The 22226-nt window shown below is 34.3% G+C and overlaps 1 protein-coding gene across 2 annotated transcripts in view; it reads left to right on the top strand.

The window, feature by feature from the left end:
* Positions 1–21954, top strand: part of SLC17A6 (solute carrier family 17 member 6) — a 38090-nt gene extending 16136 nt beyond the window's left edge. For both annotated transcript variants that reach the window (XM_007174809.2, XM_007174810.3), the window contains 9 exons: positions 5780–5894; positions 6997–7084; positions 7612–7698; positions 10678–10820; positions 14554–14703; positions 17873–18005; positions 18426–18536; positions 19001–19128; positions 19846–21954. In XM_007174809.2, the coding sequence (XP_007174871.2) occupies positions 5780–5894; positions 6997–7084; positions 7612–7698; positions 10678–10820; positions 14554–14703; positions 17873–18005; positions 18426–18536; positions 19001–19128; positions 19846–20181 (1291 nt within the window). In that variant the 3' untranslated portion in view covers positions 20182–21954. The remainder of the gene's footprint in view (positions 1–5779; positions 5895–6996; positions 7085–7611; positions 7699–10677; positions 10821–14553; positions 14704–17872; positions 18006–18425; positions 18537–19000; positions 19129–19845) is intronic.
* Positions 21955–22226: the final 272 nt, after the last annotated feature.

Genomic DNA, 22226 nt, shown 5'->3' with positions numbered 1-22226 from the left:
TTCCATTCCACCCATGCTGCTCCCCTCTATAATAAAAGGTAAGGCTCTTACTTCAGCTATGACAAGCTCTGTTCTCTCTGGGCCTGCCCCTTGCCCCAGATCTGTCTCTTTTGTGACAGCTGGGGGAATATCTAGCATAGTACTGCTAAATCAATGATTCTAATATCACGAAAAGCGACATCAGCATCACCAGGGAACTTGTTAGAAATGCAGATTCTCAGGCACCGTGCAAACCTAGGGAATCAGAAGCTCTGGCACCCAGCACTCCGTGTTTGAACAAGCTTCCTAAGGTGATGATCATACATGAGGAACTCTGGAAATCGTAGTGCTGAACTATGTTATATCCTAGAACTTCTTTTCCATACTCAGTTTTACTATTTCTTCCACTTCTTTTGTGAAGCTTAGATTTTGTTCATAAAAAGACAACCCTCCTGAAATGAGCCTCTCCATTTAACTACTTACTTCAAAGCCAACTACTAGGTATAAATTAAATAAGTTACAAGGATGTAAGTACAGCACAGAGACTATAGGCATTACTTTATAATAACTTTGTATGGAGTTTAATCTATAAAAATATTGAATCACTATGTTGTACACCTGAAACTAATATAATGTTGTAAGTCAACTGTACTAAATAAATAAACAAACAAACCATAGGAAGGACAGAGTAGAATTCTGCTCTCACTCCCCACTGCTTTGACAATCCACCTTTCAATAATGTTTTGGTCTTTCAGAGTTTTTGTTATTTTATCTGTTGCTGCTGGCAATATTAGTGCTAGTATTAGTTCTGCCCCTATTAAAGTACAATAGAGCTTAGTGGTTAAATAACTAGGATCTACAACCAGACTGAGTCATTATAAATCATAGTTCCCCACTTAATGTCTATGTGACCTTAACAACTTATTTAACTCACTGGGACTTGGTTATTTTATCTGTGAAATAAGAATAGTAGTGGTGGCCCTCTAATAGAGTTGCTAGTTTAAAATGAGAATCTAGAATAGTGTCTGGCACACACTAGCATAACACCATTGGCTATGATTATTTCTACTTGACTGACTCACACTTATGGGTGTATTTTTATGTGCCAGGCACCAGACTAAGCCTTTTAGGTATACTATTTCATTTAGCCTCACAGCAATCCTATGAAATATAATAGATTACTATAATCATTGAACATTGAATCTTAAATGCTTAGGATATGCCAGACATTCTTCTGGGTGCTTAATTTGTAATAACTCATAGGTTCTGTAAATATCCATGTTTTGTAGATGAGGAATGAAGCATAGATAGTAAAATAAACCATTCAAGATCACTCAACTAATAAGTGACAGAAATGGACTTTGAATCCCAGATGTCTGGCCTAGTAACCATGCTCTAGACCATTACACAGCACTGCCCTTTTTATAGACAAGGAATCAGAAGCCTAGAGAGATTAAGTAACTTTCCAGTCACATAGTTATTAAGCAATAAAGCTAAAGTTTTACAAAAATTTCTGTACAATATTTATGTCATCTTTTTTTTCTCTACCAACTTTACTGACCTTGGCCCCTTTACTCCCCTGCAAGCCTCCATCTTACTTGAACTTACATGCATGCTGGTCACCTTCTGTCTCCCTGACTTCATAGTTGCCTCTCTTCTCAATTTCAGTAAGCTTCATATTTACTTGACTTTAGGGGCATAATTGATTTCCCTCTATGATCACCCTAAACTCCATCATCTCCAAGATGTCATGGACTTATGGTCTCTTCTCTTGCCTTCCTTAGCCTTCCTTATCCTATCTACATTTCCTCAAACCCTCTTCACAACTTCCCTGTTCATCATCTCACTCCTGATGTTCTTACTTCTACTCACGTGTACTACTGTGTCCAGCCATTTTCAATACTGCCCTAGTTTTTGGTATGTAATGTAATCTCTTCTATGTTTCAAAACTTTGCTGATCCATTTCCTCTTTGGAATTTCTTCATTCTTTTTTAGATTAATCTTCCAAAGCCCAACTTTAAAGTTTCCTCCTGATGGACTTGTTTCCTGGTCACCCCAGCTGGAATGGACTTTTCTCTCCTTTGCTTTCCATTTGTACTCTTGTTTTGACCTTTGGCATATGTTGTCGCTTGGCTACTTGTCTTTCCTTTTCTCTTCTACTACACCAAGGACATCCTTGCCTTTTTCTAGCTGCCTAGTTGCATCATGTAGATGAAAGAGCGCAGATTTACAGATTTCCGTATCTGACAGTTCTGGATTCAAATATCAGCTCTGTTGCTTGCTTTTTTCTTGCACAGTCCGTCTCTACTCTCTGATTTATAAAATGAAAAGAAAGTGTAACTCAGAGAGTTGTTGTGAGGATTAAGTGAATTAATGTAGGTGGAGAAAGTATAGTAAGTGCTCTGTAAATTGTAGCTCCCTTCTCCTCAACACAGTACCTTAAATATAGTCTCACAGAGGTTTGGAGTGTGAATGCATAAATGAGTGTTGAATGAAGTGTCTGCTTCAGTTTTGGCTGTATGTAGTACATCAAGAAAAAGTGTAAAGTCTTCCCATATTGGCTGAGAATTTTGATAACCATAATTTTAATTACTTGGCTGTTGATTTGGATATCATTTTCATGAAATTAGAAAAGAACACTAGGTTCTGAAAAGTTCGATGGATTGTATTCTTAAATAGTTAGAAAACAAGTCAGTCCATTTTTATGATGCAATGGCCACTAATAATAAAAATGGATGGTTAAACAGATTAAGAAAGTTAAAAGTAGGAAGCATTTAGAAATGTCACAGATTATATAATTGCAAACACTATATTCAGGGTAAGAGTGGAAAATAAACATCTAAAGTGATCTATTGACATTTTATCTCAGGAATAGTAGTGTGATTTCAAGTAGCTTTGTGAAGATGATTATTTAAATTTACGGTTAGAATACTGAAACACATTACTAACTACATATTATGTGCATAATTAGGTATAAATCCCAGTGGCAAAACCCACTGACTTTGAAATCAGACAGACTAGATTTGAAGCAAGGCTCCTCTACCTAGAGCTGGTTAACAACTTGGGCAAGTGATTTCACTTATCTCAAGTTTAGTTTCTTCATCTATAAGATGGGTGTATTAATAATGCCTATGTCATTAGGTTGTTAGATGGTTGTGGGTTTTATGGCATGTGAAGTGTTAGCATCGTGTCTAGCAAGTTAAATAAGCGCTTATTAAATTTAGCTCTGACTATAGTGTGAGTTGAGTACCAAATAGTTCATAATTGATTCAGCTCTACTAGCAGGTGAGTTTGTCCCCCAAGGGATATTTTGCAATTGCTGGAGACATTTTTGGTTGTCATAACTTGGAGGCATGTGCTACTGGCATATAGTGCATAAAGGTCAGGGGTGCTGTTAATATGATACAATGCACAGGACTACATCCCACGACAAAGAATTAACCATCCTAAAATATCAGTAGTGTGGAGGTTGAGAAACCTTGAGCTAAAGAATGGATAAAATTCATCTCTCTCTAGTTTATCTAGAGATAGCAGTATTTTAAACTCTTTCAAATAGGGAGAAAGAAGCTGATGATTAAAAGCTATATTCATAGAAAATAAACATCATGCATCATTCTTTCAAAATAAGTACAGTATTAGAAAAGAAGACACATGTTAGATAAACCTGGATTTTAAAAAGTACAGTGGTTTTTTGTTGTTGTTTTAATTTTTTTTATAAAACTTAGCATGCAAAATTATCACCTGGACTACTTATTAGAACAGATTTCCAGGCTTCACTCCTAGCACATTCTGGTTTGCAAAGTCTGGAGTGAGAAATCTGCATTTTTAATAGCATTCCAGGGAATTCTAATGCAGCTGGTTCATAGATGACAGTTTGAAGGAATTCTTCCAAAGGGCTGAATGGGGTGGATGCATAACTCATATAGACACTTTTGAAAATCCTTTAGCACCATGTAGCTCTGGTTCTCCTTATCCTTGATGTCTTAAGCAGCCCCAGTCTCATTATTATCAAGCATAATAAGCAAAGTGGGATGGATCTACAGAAAGATGCTCTCAACACTAGTTTTTCAGTATCAAGACAGCCTACCCATATGCCCAAAACTCCTGTGTCATTTGCACTTTCTGCCTTCATCCTCTCTGTTGCACATGTTCAACATTCAAACTCCCAGAATAGGGGAAAAATATGTTTTCCTCATTGGGCTTTGGGATCAGGTACCATTTACCACTAGGTCCAGGAAACTTGCCACATATATTTCCTTCTATCTAGTTCCTCTCAGCCCTAAAGGAAACCTCCAAAGTGTTCTGGGATTTGCACACAAGAACATGTGGATTTCAGTCTTAAAAGAGGTGAAAATTCCTTCAACTTGAAAGTAATCAAGCATGAAAATACATTTTAAATCAATTTAAATAACAATTTTGGATTTTTATTTTATAAAGACAGGTTATGGGATTTTTGCATTTATTTTCTGAAAAATAAATCTATATTTGGCAGAAGTTTAATATCACTGCATGTGTGGCATTTTAATGGGAATAATCATTTCTAGGAATAGAAAGTTTCTATTTTGTGCTAAACATTTAGGAAATAAGTTATTCTTTGACTCAAACTCAAAGATACCTATTCAGCAACAGCACAGACGAAGAATGGAACAGAATATTCACCTCCTGAGTGACTAGTTACTTCTGAAGAGAAGCCATTGAGGGCAGGTGGATATTAGGCTACATCAAGTAAATAAATGTATTTGGTTCAGTCTATGATTCATAGAAAAAGAGCTGATCCACTTCAGCCCTTCATAAAGCCATTTCTCAAATTTCAGGAGCAGATTAATAATGATCAAGGCCCCTTTCAGAAACTCACGTCTTTAACAGTTACATTTAAATGTGCCCTTGGAAAAATGAGAGCTTCTATGAGGCAACCAATCTTGACTGAATCCAAGGCTCTAAGTTTGACTTGAAAAAACTTGCACAGAACACACAGCTTAGCTCATTAGATATAATGTGTCCCCAAATTTCTTTGCCAGAAAATATTTCTAAATTTACCCAGTTAAGGAGATGTTTTTCTTGCTTAGTATTAGCATTATGGAAGATTTTTCAGCTGATGACTGAATGGAATTTTTACTTGCAGATGGATAAAAGTGTTAGCAATTTTGAACTGTTGTTTTTATGTATGCAAGGACAGGTGTGTCTCAGACAGAATCCCACCACCTACCCATCTACACAAAAAGACATACAAACCTGTGATAGATATATTAAGTGATCATGATTTCTATTATAAACATGTCCTGAGGGAGCTGATCATGAGATTTGTTTCATAAAATTTTATGAATGGAATCATATTTACCATGCTTCATGGTATCACATGAGGTACAATTCCATTTAGGCATTTATTATTTCTTCAACAACTCTTCAGTGAGTATCTACTATGTATCAGGCACTGTGCTATGCATTAGAGATACAAAAGTGTATCTGAAAAACAAGCTCTTGCCCTTAAGCACCTTACATTGTAGACTGATATATAGACCAAAAACATATACAATGATTAATTATCTATTTGCAGTTTGTAATTAGATCTGTGAAGAAAGTGAATAAAATTAAGTATAACCAGATTTATTGGGTCCTTCTTTTATTTCTTGTGCTTCAAATGATGTAGTAATTCAAGGTAGTCCAAGTATCTATTTGCAATGGCTAGCCAATCAAGTTCAGAACATTCTTATTCTTTTAGAAAAAAACAGTCTACCTTAAAATTGCTTGCAATTAACTTGATCTGAGAAACATAGATCTATTAACTCCTTTTATTTTCCAGGGTTTTTGGAGCTGCCATACTTCTTACCTCTACCCTGAACATGCTAATCCCATCAGCAGCCAGAGTGCATTATGGGTGTGTCATCTTTGTTAGGATACTGCAGGGACTTGTTGAGGTATGCAACTACAGGATGACATCACTTTAAGTTTGGCATGCTAGTAAGAATCAGAAGATTATCTTTGTTTTGATCTACAAATAAATATATTTTATTAGGTTGTGTCTACAGAGTGCTAAAAAAAATTGGAAAATTAGAAATCAGATGTCTTTAAATGATGACAAACTACAACTATGACTGCTTACCCCCACTTCTCTAGAATTTAGTGGTGTTAAAGAAATGTCTAGTGACTATTTGACTTAAAAAAAATAAAACAGGCACTTTTGTTAATATGCTGTGATAAAAATTTTGAGTCCATCCTCTGCTGGTGATAACCTTGAATTAATACCTTTGGAGAGTTTTATAACAAGTCCCTGTTGGCTTTAAATCACGATCTGAGTTTTCGCTAAAACATTTCATTGAATGTATACTTTTGGCATCTAACTCTAATGATTGACTTTTGCTCCATCAGCCTGTAGCCTTTGAAAGAACATCATTTAAAAACTTGAGAATGGCATACCTGTTGCCCCTTCTCTTTCCATGAAGTATGGTGGGAGTAGACAAGCCAGATAAAGTGTTAAGGCACTGAAAACAATTTCCTGTCTCTCCATAAAGAAAGAAGAAATGATAGGATCAAGATAACAGAAAAAGAATATTTTAAAGGTTTTAAGTTCTAGACACTAATTTCAGGAAGTATGACCTTCAAGGAGCTAAGCGTCACCTTCCTCTGTAGGGATTCCTTATACTTAGGGATAACTGAGTTTAACGCCTCACAAAAATGTCTCTCAAATTACTCAAACTGTTCAGAATTGCAGATGAACTGAGTAATAGAGGATCTTTTCTTTGGCCTTAATCAGAAGAAACTTGAGGTAGTAGGAAGTCTTGAAGGGCGGGATGAATTTGAACAGGTGACTAAAAAAAAGGCCATGTCTTACCTGGTCTGGGCTGAAAGTTTTTAAAATGGAATTTCATGAAATGAGCAAAGAAAGGTCCATGAGTGGCAGCTTTTCCTAGGACCTTGCGCCCATTCTAAGGAAACAGCATTAGCATCAGAGAAGTGAATGTACGTATTTTCCAACGATCCTGCATCCTAAATGGTGATGGATATCTTCTCCCATCATAGGGCGTCACCTACCCAGCATGTCATGGGATATGGAGCAAATGGGCCCCTCCTCTAGAGAGGAGTAGACTGGCAACCACCTCCTTTTGTGGTGAGTATTATGTGCAGATATAGTTATGGCAGGTAAAAGCTTAGGAACAACTTTGATAAGAGTTGGAAGTTGGTAAAACTCACCTGTAAAACCATTTGTGGTATGTCTATGTATACGTGAGGAAAGGTTTTTGACCCACCATTTCAATTTCTGTAATTATTATTGGTCTCCTCAAATCCTCTATTCCTTCTTACATTTTGTATTTTATAGTAGTTTGTTCATTTCATCTGGTTTTCAAATATATTTATGAATAATTTTTATTATAGCCTTTTAAATGTTTTTTTTTATTATAGTATTGTTTTTATATATCTGACTTGGGTATGTAGGTACTATTCACTTGTGTAGTCTTGTACTCCTAAGGCTAAGTACATAGACATATGTATGTGTTGGGATGTGCATGGGTGTGAGTGCACATGCACCCAAGTGTGCAAGGGTGTGTTTGTGTGATCCAACCAAGGAACATGAAAAGAAGTCAAGAATTTTATTGATTTCACTTACCTTCCTCCCATTTTTCTCTTCTACTTTAGGTTCCTATGCTGGAGCTGTGATTGCAATGCCTTTAGCTGGCATTCTTGTACAGTATACTGGCTGGTCTTCAGTATTCTATGTCTATGGTATGTTGCATTTCTATACAATAGAGTTAAAAGAAATGTGCATAAACTAAAACAGTAAGATAGATCAGTGACTATACTGTGTTTGCTAATTATTATTTTTTCATTAAGATTCCTTTCCTTTTATTCTGAGAAGATCAAGGAAAATGTTTTAGCTCTGTGATTTTCTCTACACTGTTATTGTTTTTAAAAGCAACCACATTGCTGATGGAAACTTTGTAATATATGGTATGTGTTGTCCTTGATTATGAAATAATTAAATTAGCTCTTGATTCAAAGCTGATTAAGAGGAAGAAGCTGGGCAGCACCCACTTCTCTTTTTTGGCTACTGCTTTCTTGGTCATTTCCCTAATCCTGCTTCCTCAAGACTCAATAGGGGTAGAAAGCTGAAAGATGATATTAGTGCTAATGTAAAAATTCAATTTTGTGATGAAATATTAGCAGTCAGCTGCAGCAGCAGCACATTTTAGTCCACATTTCCCCAGAATTAAAGAAGATTAAGTGGAAAAAAAATGACACAAAACCCAAAGTCCAAACTCCCTTTCTGTTCACTTTCTAACCAGAATCTGGAAGCTTACTACTTGAAAGTATCCCTGTAGTCTCTCTCTAAGAGATGCTTTTTTAATAAAAAGGAAAGAAGAAATATAAGATCTGGATTCCAACTGATGCTGTCACTGATTAATACCATTTTTGAACATGGGCAGGAGAATCTGAAAGATTAATGAAGTCATGGCGAGCAGAACAGGACCTGGCTGCTTCCAAATTTGCTATGATCCATTCTAATTTTGAAATGTTCTCATCAAAGCAAGTTCTTATATTTGCAGAACGTTATTAAATGTACTTTATAGTAGGGTCTCTTATCCTGGTTCAAAAGCCATGGTTGGTTCCCACTAGCTATTTTACATTTGGTAGTGTATATGTGTCAGTGCTACTCTCTCACTTCGGGAAGAAACTGCATAGCACAGGGACGTCAGCTCGGTGCTTTGTGACCACCTAGAGGGGTGGGATAGGGAGGGACTCAAGAGGGAGGGGGTATGGGGATATATATACACATGTAGCTGATTTACTTTGTTATCCAGCAGAAACTAATACAACATTGTAAAGCAATTATACTCCAATAAAGATGTTAAAAAAAAAAAAAAAAGCCTTGGTTGGGTTTTGGATTCGTGAATGCCCTAAATGGTAAGCCATACATGTACTTGTACATATTTTTGTGTTCTAGGGAAATCTTTTTATAAGATTTTAATCCATACCTTTTGTTTGATTTTTTAAAAAGCCCATAATTCAAAGAGGTTTAAGGCACTTACTTATAGGGTATATATTACAAGTTGGTGTTGCCATCCATTAAATTCTCTGATTTGTGCCTTAGTCCATTACTTAATTGAAGATGTGATGTGACTTTAAAGTAAGAATATTTATTTCCACAAAGGACTCATGAAAACCAACCTCAGTATTTCAAGTTATGTCTCAATATTTATCATTGAATGCTACAAAGTTTAAATATTAATCTGAAAATGTCATATAATAGTACTTGTTTACTTGCTGTGTGTAACAAAAATTTGGTCTTTGAGCCACACATTCAATATGCATATTTTAAAAATTAATGAGATAAGACCCATATGGCAGCTTACATTAAAAAAATATAATGCATATATAGCAATTAGCTGAGTGTCTGGCATTTTAGATATATTCAGTTAGTGGAAATGATAATTATTACTAAATTACAAGAGTTCTCATTTATTGAGTGCTTATTTTGTGCCATCCTCTGTGCTAGTTGCTTTATGTATTACCTCCCTTAACTTCTGTTTGCAACAATTTTATAAAAAAAGGAATTATCTAATTTCATAACGGAGATTTTCAGGGATTTAGTTACTGATTAGAAGATGTGGCTAATGAGTGACACAGCCAGGATTCTCATCTGGGAAGAACCATACTCCATAACCACTATACTATACCAAATTTTCATACACCATCTGATTCCAAATAGGGTTTGCTGTCATGTTCAGTAATTAAAAGGGCACAGCACATCAGAACTTATGGTACTCAGGAACACTTAGAGATTGAATAGACAAAAAAACCCCAAAACAGTATTATAGAGATCAGGGGCATTTATATTGTTACCCAGGGGGAAAATTGAACAGTATGAGGCAGAAATGAAATGGCCAGTTGCTGGGAAACCAGAATAAATTATGTGAAATTTTTCTATTATTAATGCTTCAGATTTATATTGCACAATAAGGGCATATTTTAATGGTGAGAGTGCTATATAAAGGGATGAAAAAGAACTTGAAGTAGTATATTTATTATATTGGAATTCATAACTTTCATCTGCCCAAACAATGATCAATAAGCAATAGTATGTGCTGTGGTATACAGTCACATAAACTGCTGAATGTTACCACATTAATTACAGAAGCCCATTTTTCATGTATAATAGTTATTCAGGCTAAAATATTCTTCTAGATTTTATTTAATAGTCTGTTTACTAGATCTGGAAGTGCTAACAGGAGAGGGAAACAAGCATTTCTTTTCCGTGGAAATGCAGACTGGCACATATTAAAGACAGACAAAAATAAAAGGATTCACTCCTAGCGAAATTTTTTGAGGACAGGACTTTTGTCTTGTTTATCAAATTTCTCTCACTCAGCAGAGTACCTGGAAGAGTAACTTCTCAGTAAATCTTTGTTGGATGTATGAACATGTTCCAAACTATACCATTCAATAATTGTTTATTGTGAATTTCCTGTGTATCCACATTATTTAATAGTAACAAAGAGATAAAACTACAGGACCAATCTTCAGGATGCTTGAAGTCTGGTGGCAAAAGACAAGCAGAGATGGCTAGATTCATTTGGAGAAACATAAGCTTGAATTCATATTCTATGGAATATCACAAGATTATTGTAGTTTTATTCCAGTAAATGACTGTTAAATGGAATGTTAAATTTATGATGGCTTTTCCTTTTCAACTTTTGCTTTCAGGAAGCTTTGGAATGATCTGGTACATGTTTTGGCTTCTGGTGTCTTATGAGAGTCCTGCAAAGCATCCTACTATTACAGATGAAGAACGTAGGTACATAGAAGAAAGCATTGGAGAGAGTGCAAATCTTTTAGGTGCAATGGAAGTAAGAACTTTATTATGGTGTATATTCCTATTCTTGTTCTCCATCTCACCTCCCTTCGACCAACAAGATTATTTTATGAGTCCCTATTCAACAAAACTAATTTGTTATCAATCATGATTGTTTTCTTTACTCCATGCATATTCCCTGACTTAGAAATGATTGCTACTTCCTCCATCTATGATTTCTTTTCTTTCCTTTATCTTTTCCTATGCATCTTCAAATTTCAACTGAATTATAGCTATGACTGTAAACCTCAGCAAGTTTTTAAAAACAGTTCAACATAGCTCATAATTGAAACAAATTCAACCAATATTTGTTAAATTTAGATTATAGGAAATGTCAAATCACCTAACACAGTCATGAAAAGGGCTAGCTTTGTTCATTGAATATTCTAAATCTAAGTTTTATACATGTGTATTTCTATGTGATTTAGTAAACACTAGCATTAGTGAGCATTAGCATGCCAACCATAGGTAGCTAACCTGAAAAGTATTCTTAATATAATATAATCCTTTTATTGATAAAATGTTACCAATTTTTTAGGACTACTATATGAAGATCAAGTATTATACAGACAATGTTGTGAAGCCTTTTTCTAATTATGATTTAGTTTCTTGGGCAGGATTTGCTGATGTAGAGAGAAATGCAGTTGTATATCAATAAGTAAATATTTTAGCACACATATTAATACATCATAAATAGTAATTCATGAATAGCCATCTGATGCTACAAAAAAGAAAAGAAAAGAAAACTGTTAAGCAAAAGTAATGTATTTAGACAGGTTCAGTAATTCAGCACCTAATCAATAACTCAATTTCTTTATGCTAAGAGTTGGAAGTTACTCTGGCTGAGGAAGTTACATTGGCTGAGGAACCAATGCCCCTCATGCATTATGCTTCTCCTCTTTCTTTTAAAGGCTTCTCTCCAATTTCAACTGTATTTTATTTCAGCTCTGATTCTCTACTTCATTTATTAGGGAAGGCCTGTCTTCGACATCTCATCCTAGGTAAAAAAAAAAGGTCTGTCACCCATTGTTGCTGAGGGTATCTTGGCCTTTAATGAATAAGAAAAATGCCATATTGGATATCATTCAGAAGTTAAGCCAGTACTTAAAAAAAATCTTACATTATAATTGTTCCATTAGCTAAATAGACTGGCATTCAAACGTGACCTTCTTGTTTCCTTCTGTAAAGAGACTGGTCATTTCTTTCTAATGGTAGCTACTCAAGAAGCAAGTGGTGATATGTGGGGTGGTGTGGATGTTGGCAGTAAGCTCTGGTGCCCACCAGCTCCAGTTGCTCTGAACGGAATCTAAACATAGACTAATCTATGGTGAGTTCAGTACTTCGCTTCAATTTCTAGTCAAAAATAGTCTGATTGGCCCATATCTTCAGTGATCAAATATACTTCTTTTATTTACCAGTTCTCGAGAGGTTGTGTGTCCAGGTCAGGCATAAATTTTTTAAAACAATAAGAAATTTAGTCTAATTGAAAACCAATTTCTGGAAATGACCCAAAAAAGAATAATTGGTAGATCAATAAAACAGTATAGATAAGCTCAAACTCCCCATTTTCTAGACCTTACTGTGTTTCTAGACACAATATTTTACTTCTTACTGATGTTTTTTACTTTCCTGAAGTAAATCTAAAAATGAGATCAAGTGGGAATAGGACTTGTACTTTAGTTATTTTGAACTTTTTTTGTGATCAATTTCAATAATAATCGAAAGAGTAAGTAACAGGAACATCCATATATCCACTGTATAGAAACAAGTTTTTAACATCTTGCCTTATTTATTTCACTTTTCTTTTTGCTGAACGATTTTAAAGTAAATGAGGTATCATAACACTTTACCCAAAAATACATGCATCTCTAGAAAAATAAGAATATTCTCCTTCACAGTCTAAGTACTATCATCATACCTAACACAACTGAAAATAATTCTCTAACATTATCTAATACCTAGATCATATTCAAGTTTCTGATACCCTATTCAAATCCTAATACTTAGTCAATATTCATGTCTTTTGTAGCCATTTGTTTTGAGTCTGGATCCAATTAAGGATCACATATTGCAGTTGACTCTAATGTCTTTTAAATCTCTATTTTTTTCTTTACAAGATAATTAAATATAAATACATACAGAAAAGTGCACAAATCATAAGCAAATAGCTTGCTGATTTTTTATAAATTAAACACACCTGTGAAGCAAACAGCCAGTTCAGTAAATAGAATGTTATCAGGATACCATAAGCCCTCCTACAGCCACCAGCAATTTTTTAAGATATGTGATTAGACACTTTTCTCTTATATTTGTTGAAATGTTTTGTAGCCTGAAGAAAAATTACTTAATAGAGATGATCCTGGTATGAATTAAAAACAACACCTTCTCAGCAGGAAAAAAATATTTTCTTCTTATAATGTTCTGAAGTTATTATTTATTCAACTATAATGCTATAATAGACATTCCTGCATTTGGCCATCTTTGAAATAAGTAGATTCATCTGGCACCACTTTTCCAGAATACATCAGAAAAAATTCTTTTAAATCTGCACTTTTTGAATCCATCTATGATGGTGTCACTAGAACTTTTATCTAAAGCCACAATACTCACTGTTTATTATTAGGACAGGTTTTTGTGTTTTGATTTGTTCCTTGTGATCACCACAATATATCTTCCTACTATATTGCTTTAAAGTGATCTGTAAGAAGTTTCATTAGATTCACAATTAATACTAGCAGTTATGAGGTTCTACATCCAGGAATAATTACTAAATCTGTGTAAAATACGTATGTCACCTCTTTTACTAATTTGGTCAGGTTAATAATCCAAAGCTAGCATTAAACACAGTTATAGTAGGCTATTGTTTCTTCATCAAAAAGTATTTCAGTGTTCAAAATAAAGAACTGAGAAAGTGTTTGGAACTGTGAAAGATATTTTACGGTCTAAAAATATTAGTCTTGGGGGAAGATACTTGTTTTATATTTGGGCATACACAGGATCTTTAAGTATACTAGGTGTAATTTTTTGAGTGTCATAAGCAAAGCCAATCATATTTAAGTTAATTTTGAATGTCTTGAATATCATAAATAACTAGTTGTGATGTACCCATGGTGTGCTGGGTGGCCAAATGCTTTAACCCAGATGTATACCATGTGAATTTTACCAAATCTTACACTCCAGTGTCACAGAGTTTATACTGATATGCACTGGCTATCAAGATAATTTGTAGTTAGGTAGTGTTATCATTGACTTTTGATAGGGTCTAGAATATTGCACTCTTAATTCTTCTTATTTTTCTCCTCCTAACTATTGATACATTGAATTTTCAACATTTTAAATAAAATATGTCAGATACCAACAAGGTCACTGATTTGGCAGTGAGTTTTAGCTAAGACCTGATCTATCACTGCCAAAACAAAACAAAGATCTTGGAAACTAGGATCTATGCTTTTGGAATTACTTTTCTATAAATATAAATCTTGTATATTTCTAAAACTAAATCAATTTAATCAGAAGGAGAGACTGATATCCTTTTTTTTTTTTTCTTTCAACAATTATTCATGCAGCTAAGGTTGACTGGACTGTTGCAATTAATGATTCACTACCTCCTGCCTACCTCCTACTCATGCCCCAACATACATATCCTAAAAATGCGAAGTATCTATTATTCCCATTTAAGTTAGAAAATATTTATAATGGTCAGAATGGCTCTCTTTTTGGGATTTCAGAAATTCAGGACTCCATGGAGGAAATTTTTTACATCTATGCCAGTCTATGCAATAATTGTTGCGAACTTCTGCAGAAGCTGGACTTTTTATTTATTGCTTATTAGTCAGCCAGCATATTTTGAGGAAGTCTTTGGATTTGAAATCAGCAAGGTATGTAAAAATTATCCTTCTTTAACTAGAGCATTATTTTGGTACTTAAGTGACTATTAAGTTCCTTTGCCAAGATTTTATCTTCTAAATTTCATGAGTTATTCATTTATTTATTCAACAAATAACTTCTAATAAACAAAGACTAAGTAAGGTGTTTGAGTGCCTACTACAATCAAGTGCCTGATAGAAATGGCTCTTTGTTGCTGGGAAAACAGACAAAACAGACCTAGTCTCTGCCCTCATAGAGCTTGCATCCTGGTTGGGGTGGGCAGCAATATAGCCTTTTCCCTGTAAATAAGCATAATTCCCTTTAAGTTTCAGGTCAAAGACAGTACAGCAGTGAACAAAAATTATTTTATTAAAATAGAATTGTATTTATATAATTATCAATCTAACTCTTCTTCAATGCTCTCAGAATTCTGTCTGGCTAAAAGACTTGAGGATGGCAAAAATATCTGAAAACATTCTTGTATGTTATTTATCCAGTTTAATCATTTAGCAAGCATTTGTGGAACATGATATGTGAAGATTTATGTGTTAGATTCAGAAATAAAAATGTGGTTCCTTTCCTCAAGAGTTCACAGCTTGCTGGTGTAGACAAAAATAATACATTTCCAATTACAGCACAGCATTCTCAATGCTACAGACATTTATTTGTCGCTATGAAAATATAATCATTTTGAGATTTTTAGAAGGGTAAAATGAACATAAAAATACTACTTTATATGAAATTTACAAGGTCCTTTCATACTCATGAACAACCTTGTTTGGTCTACCAGCTGGATAACTTTCATCATTTCTATGGAAATGACGGGGAATCAGAGACTAGGGAAGGTATTTAAATTGCCTAAGGCCAAGCTAACAATAAGTGACAGAATCAAGTGTAAGCCCATATCCTTTGATTTATGTGTTTCAATTTCCTTTACTATACCATTCAAATTCAGGTAAACCGTAATTCATTTAAGCATTTCACAAGTATTTGTTCAATGCCATGTCTGTGCCAAGCCCTTTGCTGAATCCATTTGTCTATACTGGCCATGGACTTGCTATTTCTCTTCATGTCATTACGTAAGTCCAGCTGGGCTCGCTATTCATATTATGTCTCTACTTGAAAGACTGTCTAAGGCCTGGGACTGAAGAAAACCTGAATTTAGGAGTCTCTATTCTAAGAGCTCTTTTGTAATCCCTGTTTCTAAGGAAACTGTTTCCTCCATTCTTGAGAAGAATGACTGCTTTAGACAGGGCTCCTCTCTCTGGAGCTGATCAAACATTGCAGGGTAGCCTTTGGGAGCTCTGAGAGGTGTTATACTTCTCAACAAAGGCTGCTGGAGGTGTGAGTCCATTTTCACAATCTAGGACAAATATGACACTGAGGCTATTAATAAAGTCAGGTCTCGTGGGGGAGAGTGAAGGAGCCAACTGATGTTAATGAAACTGTGTGGTCATTCTGGCCCGGTAACTCCAATTAATTGAAAATGCCTGAGTAAAAGCAGCGATCTCTTGCAAAAACTAAATATAATCAGATATGTTGCTCTGATTCACTTACTATATTTTTAACTAAAATTTTGGATAAATTCTACACACACAGATTGGCCTGAAGATTTTAATTATACTGGTTTTAAAAAAAACAATTACTGACTTACCTGAAAAATGTGAAAAGGAGGTGATTAAGGAAATAAAGCATGGGTTTTGGAGCCAGGCTGACATGGTCCCAAATCCAAGCTCTGCAAGAGACTGTTGATACATAACATAATCTTGGGCCTGCTCTTGAATAATTGTCATCTTCAGTTTTCTTACCTGTAAATAACGGTATTAAGACCATCTTTCAGAAGTGCAACAAAATTTAAGTGAACTGAAATATTTACATGGAGACTGGTTCTAACCAACCTTAGTTAAATTGAGTATCCTATAGACAAAACCACAAGTGCAATGGCTTTTTCATACACACACACACACACACACACACACACACACACACACACACACACACAGAGTCTCAGCCTATACTCATATATAAAACTTCTCAACCCCTTGAGAATGGCATAACCCTCCTAAGTCACAGATTCTTCGTCAATGCACTGAGAATAATAATATTAAAAATTTTCCGTCTGGAGTGAAAGAGAGAATTAAAGTGCTTGGATATTTAAGGTATTTTAGAGTCATTTACTACCTCAATTAATCATTAACCATACCAAGTCCATGGTCGTGACACCACAGTATACAGCATTATAAAATAGAATCTTTTCTCAAACCTTCAGTAATCTAGTTTGGAAGGGCATGTTTATACAAATAATAGACATTTATGTAATACTTACCATTTTCCAGGAATTGCACTTGAAAGTATACTTAGTAAAAATCTTCCTTGTATCTTTATATATACAAAATTTACATATATGTGGTAATATACAATTAACATGTATTTTATTCATAACTTCTGCCCCCATGATGTCCAGAGGACAATGTCTTACACATAATTATTGATCAAAACATGTGTGTTGAATTGATGCTGGCAGGTTAGGTTTTAGATTGGGCCATTTAGTATGAAATTAGTACAGAAACTATATACCGCTCTATGACAATGTGACCAAATATTGGTATTTGACAAGGAAATGACTAAAATTGAGAATTGATCTGCATTTTCTGGGCTCTTAATCTATAGAAACTAAATATAAAACTCATAAGAGGTATACATTTTAAATGGAATTAGGGTTTTAGACTTATTATAAATTAAAATGAATTTTAAAATAGTCTCTTCAAGGTTTGTCAAATGTATTTCTCTTCTCTCTGACTCTGTCTCTGTCTCTCTTTCTCTCCCCCTCTCTTGCTAATGATGATTATTTGCAAACATATTTAAGACTATAAAATGGATACATAAATGTGAATCACTCTGTGATAAAATTCAGGGTAGTTTACTCATAAACTCAAAATTTACTGACTCAGAAAAAAAGTATTATCTTCTAGAAGATAAAAAGGGATCAAAGTAAATTTGCTTAACTTTTCTCATTTTTTTCTGTGGAAGTTATTGCTTATTCTGGGAATAAGTAAGTAAGTGGTCATTTAGAGACAGTATTTTTTTTTTCTTCCTTGTCCGTAAAGAGCTTATGAGACTATTAAATTGCCCATATTACTTATGGTCACGTATATTTCTCCCCTTTCTGTTTTTCATCAGGTTGGCATGCTATCTGCTGTGCCACACTTAGTAATGACAATTATTGTGCCTATTGGAGGGCAGATTGCAGATTTTCTAAGAAGCAAGCAAATTCTTTCAACTACTACAGTAAGAAAGATCATGAATTGTGGTGGTAAGTACATAAGTGATGTTAAGAACATGTTTTTATTTCACGAAGTTCAAATTGACATGAGTGAGTCAACTTTTTCCATGTATATAAAATATGCTGTTAAATTTGTGCCCTCACTGTTCATTCATAATCATTTTCCCATCTTCAAATTTTCATAACTCCTAGTTTTAAATAATTGCATGACTAACTTTACCTTTCCCACCATTGAAACTTAAGGTTGTTTTTGATGTTTTTATTAAAACACAAAGAAGGCTTCAGTAACCTCTGTGCATAAATTATTACTGTTATTATTATTTTTTAACATAGACTCCCTGAAGTGGTTTGCTAGGTCAAATATTGATGTGTGATCATTTTTAACAGTTCTGACTCATTAGAAGGATTTACATAAATTTCTGAAATATTTTCATGTGTCTGTTTCTGAAGGTTTTGGCATGGAAGCAACGCTGCTTCTGGTTGTTGGTTATTCTCATACTAGAGGGGTAGCGATCTCGTTCTTGGTACTTGCAGTGGGATTCAGTGGATTTGCTATCTCTGGTAAGATACTTTTTAAAAAAATATGTACTTGTGACACTGATTTTTGTTAGTGATAAAAAGTCTATATATTCTACTTTCCCCTTTAACATTTTGAATGTTGAGAAGGTTTACTCAACATATTTCCACTAGAAAGTAAAAGAAATAAAACATTTAGAAATTATTATTTGGATATGTTATGACTCACTACTCACTTTTCCCCTGCTTACGCTTACTCTTTATTTTAAGTGAATGTCTCCTCTTCTCTGTGGAGTGAATATCACATATTAAGTGTTGGATAACAAATCATACCTCCTTTCATTCTCATTATATCCCTGAGCTAAATTATCAAAAAGTAGTTATTAAGCACATGATATGAACCTGGTGTCTTTTAAGGAGGGTGGTGAATGTGGTAGAGGAAATTCTATAGTCACCCACTTCTTAGAGGTTTGGGATTCTCTGAGTCACATCTTATGTGTGTATTTCAGGTTTCAATGTTAACCACTTGGATATTGCTCCAAGATATGCCAGTATCTTAATGGGCATTTCAAATGGTGTTGGCACATTGTCAGGAATGGTTTGCCCTATTATTGTTGGTGCAATGACAAAGAATAAGGTAAGATAGAGCAAAAGAGATGTTCATTTGTAGAATATCTCTCTCATGGTTGGGGAAAAGCATTAATATATTCTCTTTGGCATTCTCTTTGTGATCCAGTCACCACATCTCTGAGTAGGGGAGATAACTGAGGTTCAGAAGAGAATTTCTCTCTAAGAGCTCTGAGGGAACCCTCTTCCTCAACAAATAAGTGTTATGCTCTTAAACACCTTTTAATATTTCTGTTATCCCTGGTGAGGCAAAACAACAACAACCAAGCTCATTAGTATAAACAAGTGGAAGTCTTCTGAGCTTTATTTGTAAACATCAATTCAGACTTCTCTGCAGTAATTGATGGAAGAGTATTGTTATCAGCTGTTTGTCTTTATAGGTAGAGCTTCTAAATTATGGTTTACCAAAAGGAAATAAAAGAAGTGGGAGAAAAAATAAGTAACTCAATGGAAATTAAAAGATAGGTTATGAATATTTTAAAAATTAACAGACCTTAGATATATTTGGAGTTCTATTTCAGAACTTTAAAATTTTTTTAAAATTTTTTGAATGAAAGTCTTAGTATTCTAGAACATTTCTATCCCATTATTTGCTTTATGTGATCAGAACAGGTGTTTCCCCTGAAGATAGCATTTTATGAAAAGCTTGATGGTGGAACATTCAGAGATGTTAGGCTTTTCAAACATGGGGAGTTTGTTCTCACAGTGCCACTTTTTGTCACTGCAGTCACGTGAAGAGTGGCAGTATGTCTTCCTGATCGCTGCCCTAGTCCACTATGGTGGAGTTATATTTTATGCAATATTCGCCTCAGGAGAGAAGCAACCCTGGGCAGACCCTGAGGAAACAAGTGAAGAAAAATGTGGATTTATCCACGAAGATGAGCTCGATGAAGAAACAGGGGACATTACTCAAAATTATATAAATTATGGTACCACCAAGTCTTACGGTGCCACAACACAAGCCAATGGAGGTTGGCCTAATGGTTGGGAAAAGAAAGAGGAATTTGTACAAGAAGACGTACAAGACTCACACACTTATAAGGACCGAGGTGATTATTCATAACAAAGCTAATTGCTGGATTTATTTTTAGTGTTTGTGATTAAATTAATTGTGATCGCACAAAAATTTTTTAAAAATGTGGTGTAAACATGTAAACATACCAACCAGGCAAGTCTTGCTGTAAAAATGAAATCAAAACAAACTCATGAAGTTACCATCAAGTGCAATCTATAGAAGTTGTGAAATTCCATCATTTCCATTCAAGTCATCCATTCTTGCATTTGTGATTTAAAGGTTGACTGGTCAAAACTGTAGAAGCAAGTAGTTACTCATTGGATTCATATGAGCTAAAACTCATCACCACTTAATAAAGCACAACTGAAACAGCTGGCACACCCCATCCTACAGAGGTTAGGAAGCCAAAGCTACTTGATCATGCAAAATGCACTTATGTATTTGTTACACTGTATGGCAAGATATCGTGCAGAAATCCTGTTAAAAAAAAGTGAAGTTGTCATGTTGGCTGCATTAGATGTCGGCAACATTTGTTGAGTTAAATCATGGAGTTGAGATATCTGTCATGCAGAGAAGAATGTTGTGGGCTAGCAACTAGCAAGGTGTACTAAATAATTATTGTTATTACATAATGTAGAATATTTTGTTGATTCTCAAGAGGACTATCTTGCAGTGTTTTATATGAAATGCTTCGGCACAAACGTTTATATCTGTGAAAAGGAACTTGTAAAGTGAGGGGTATGCTTCATGTTCTTCCATTCATTTACCTAACAGTATAAAACACTTCACACTTAATAAAATCTGACTTTTCATGTAGCATATCACTTAACTTTTTTGCAAAAAATATTAAAAATAAATAAACTCCAATGTATTTTTTATTACAACTTTGTACTGGTTGTAACTTGCATTAGAAAAAAAAAGATGCATACACCATAAAGAATCTAATAAGAAATTTACTATGGAGATATAGCCCTTAAAATGCAATATTAACAACAAAAGAAATAGAAACGATATAGATATCCTTCTTCCTTAGTAATTAAATATATATAAAACTTGTGCCACAGAGCTATATATAATATGAAAAGATAAACTTAATAGAGATATTGTAAGTAGACAATTTTATTACTTAAATTCCCATTAAAATATTTGTCTTAAATATATAGGACAATAAATTATATTAAAATTATATCTATATATATATCTGTACATCTTATACATATCCATACACAGATACATAATAAACAATCTTCACAAAAAACCAAAAATAGCATACACCTAATGTTGGGTTAGGGGACTGCAATTTCTACTTTCATAGAGTCATAGAATTTTAGATGGGGCAGAGGCATTTTGCTTGTCATTTCTTAATATAACTCAATAGGAATTGCAACATTTGTGTACCGAGCAATAAGTGCAATGAATAAAATTTCCTGTCTGTATATTATCTTCATTTTGCTTGTGGTAGCTGTTTGGGTGGTTGGAATGATTTTTTTTCCTTTAAAAAGTTAACATCAGACCTCTTTATAATGTTCTAAAATGACAATGATGCATTTCCCAATTCAACTTAAAATACTATTGGTGTGTTTAATTGTCTATTCTGGATATTTGATCTGTTCATTGTATTGTGCTAGTAACTGGAGGCCCTGTTAATGCAAATATAAAACATAAAGTTTGTTTTAAAAATGCAAACCATTCTTGATCTTAAGATAATAAAAATATCTTTTGCTTTGTGTCTCAAAGTGATGTAACGTGATCATCGCTTCTGCTGTGTTGAATGAAAAGATGTGGACTATCATTTTGTTGCTGCAAAAAAAAAAAGTGTTAATAAAATGCTCTATTTATCCTTTTGCAAAAAAACAGTACATTAATTTGGGTTTATTTTATGTTGTTGTAGCTTGGCTTTGTATAGTTTAGCTTGTGTACGTCCCAACAAAAACAAATGCAGGCTCAAGGATATCAGCCTTTTCAGCCACTTGAGGTTTAATGGAAGAACATGGCATTCTTTAGATTGTGTGGGACGTGGTTCCACAAAGAGAGTTTTACATCAAGAAATAGGTCTCTGAGTCAAACTCTATCTTTCAGTGCCTCTCTTCTCA

This window comes from Balaenoptera acutorostrata, chromosome 9 (assembly GCF_949987535.1).
Source record: "Balaenoptera acutorostrata chromosome 9, mBalAcu1.1, whole genome shotgun sequence".
Classification (NCBI taxonomy): domain Eukaryota; kingdom Metazoa; phylum Chordata; class Mammalia; order Artiodactyla; family Balaenopteridae; genus Balaenoptera; species Balaenoptera acutorostrata.
The sequence above is the reverse complement of the archived record's forward strand: the minus strand, read 5'-3'. Positions and strand labels throughout refer to the sequence as shown.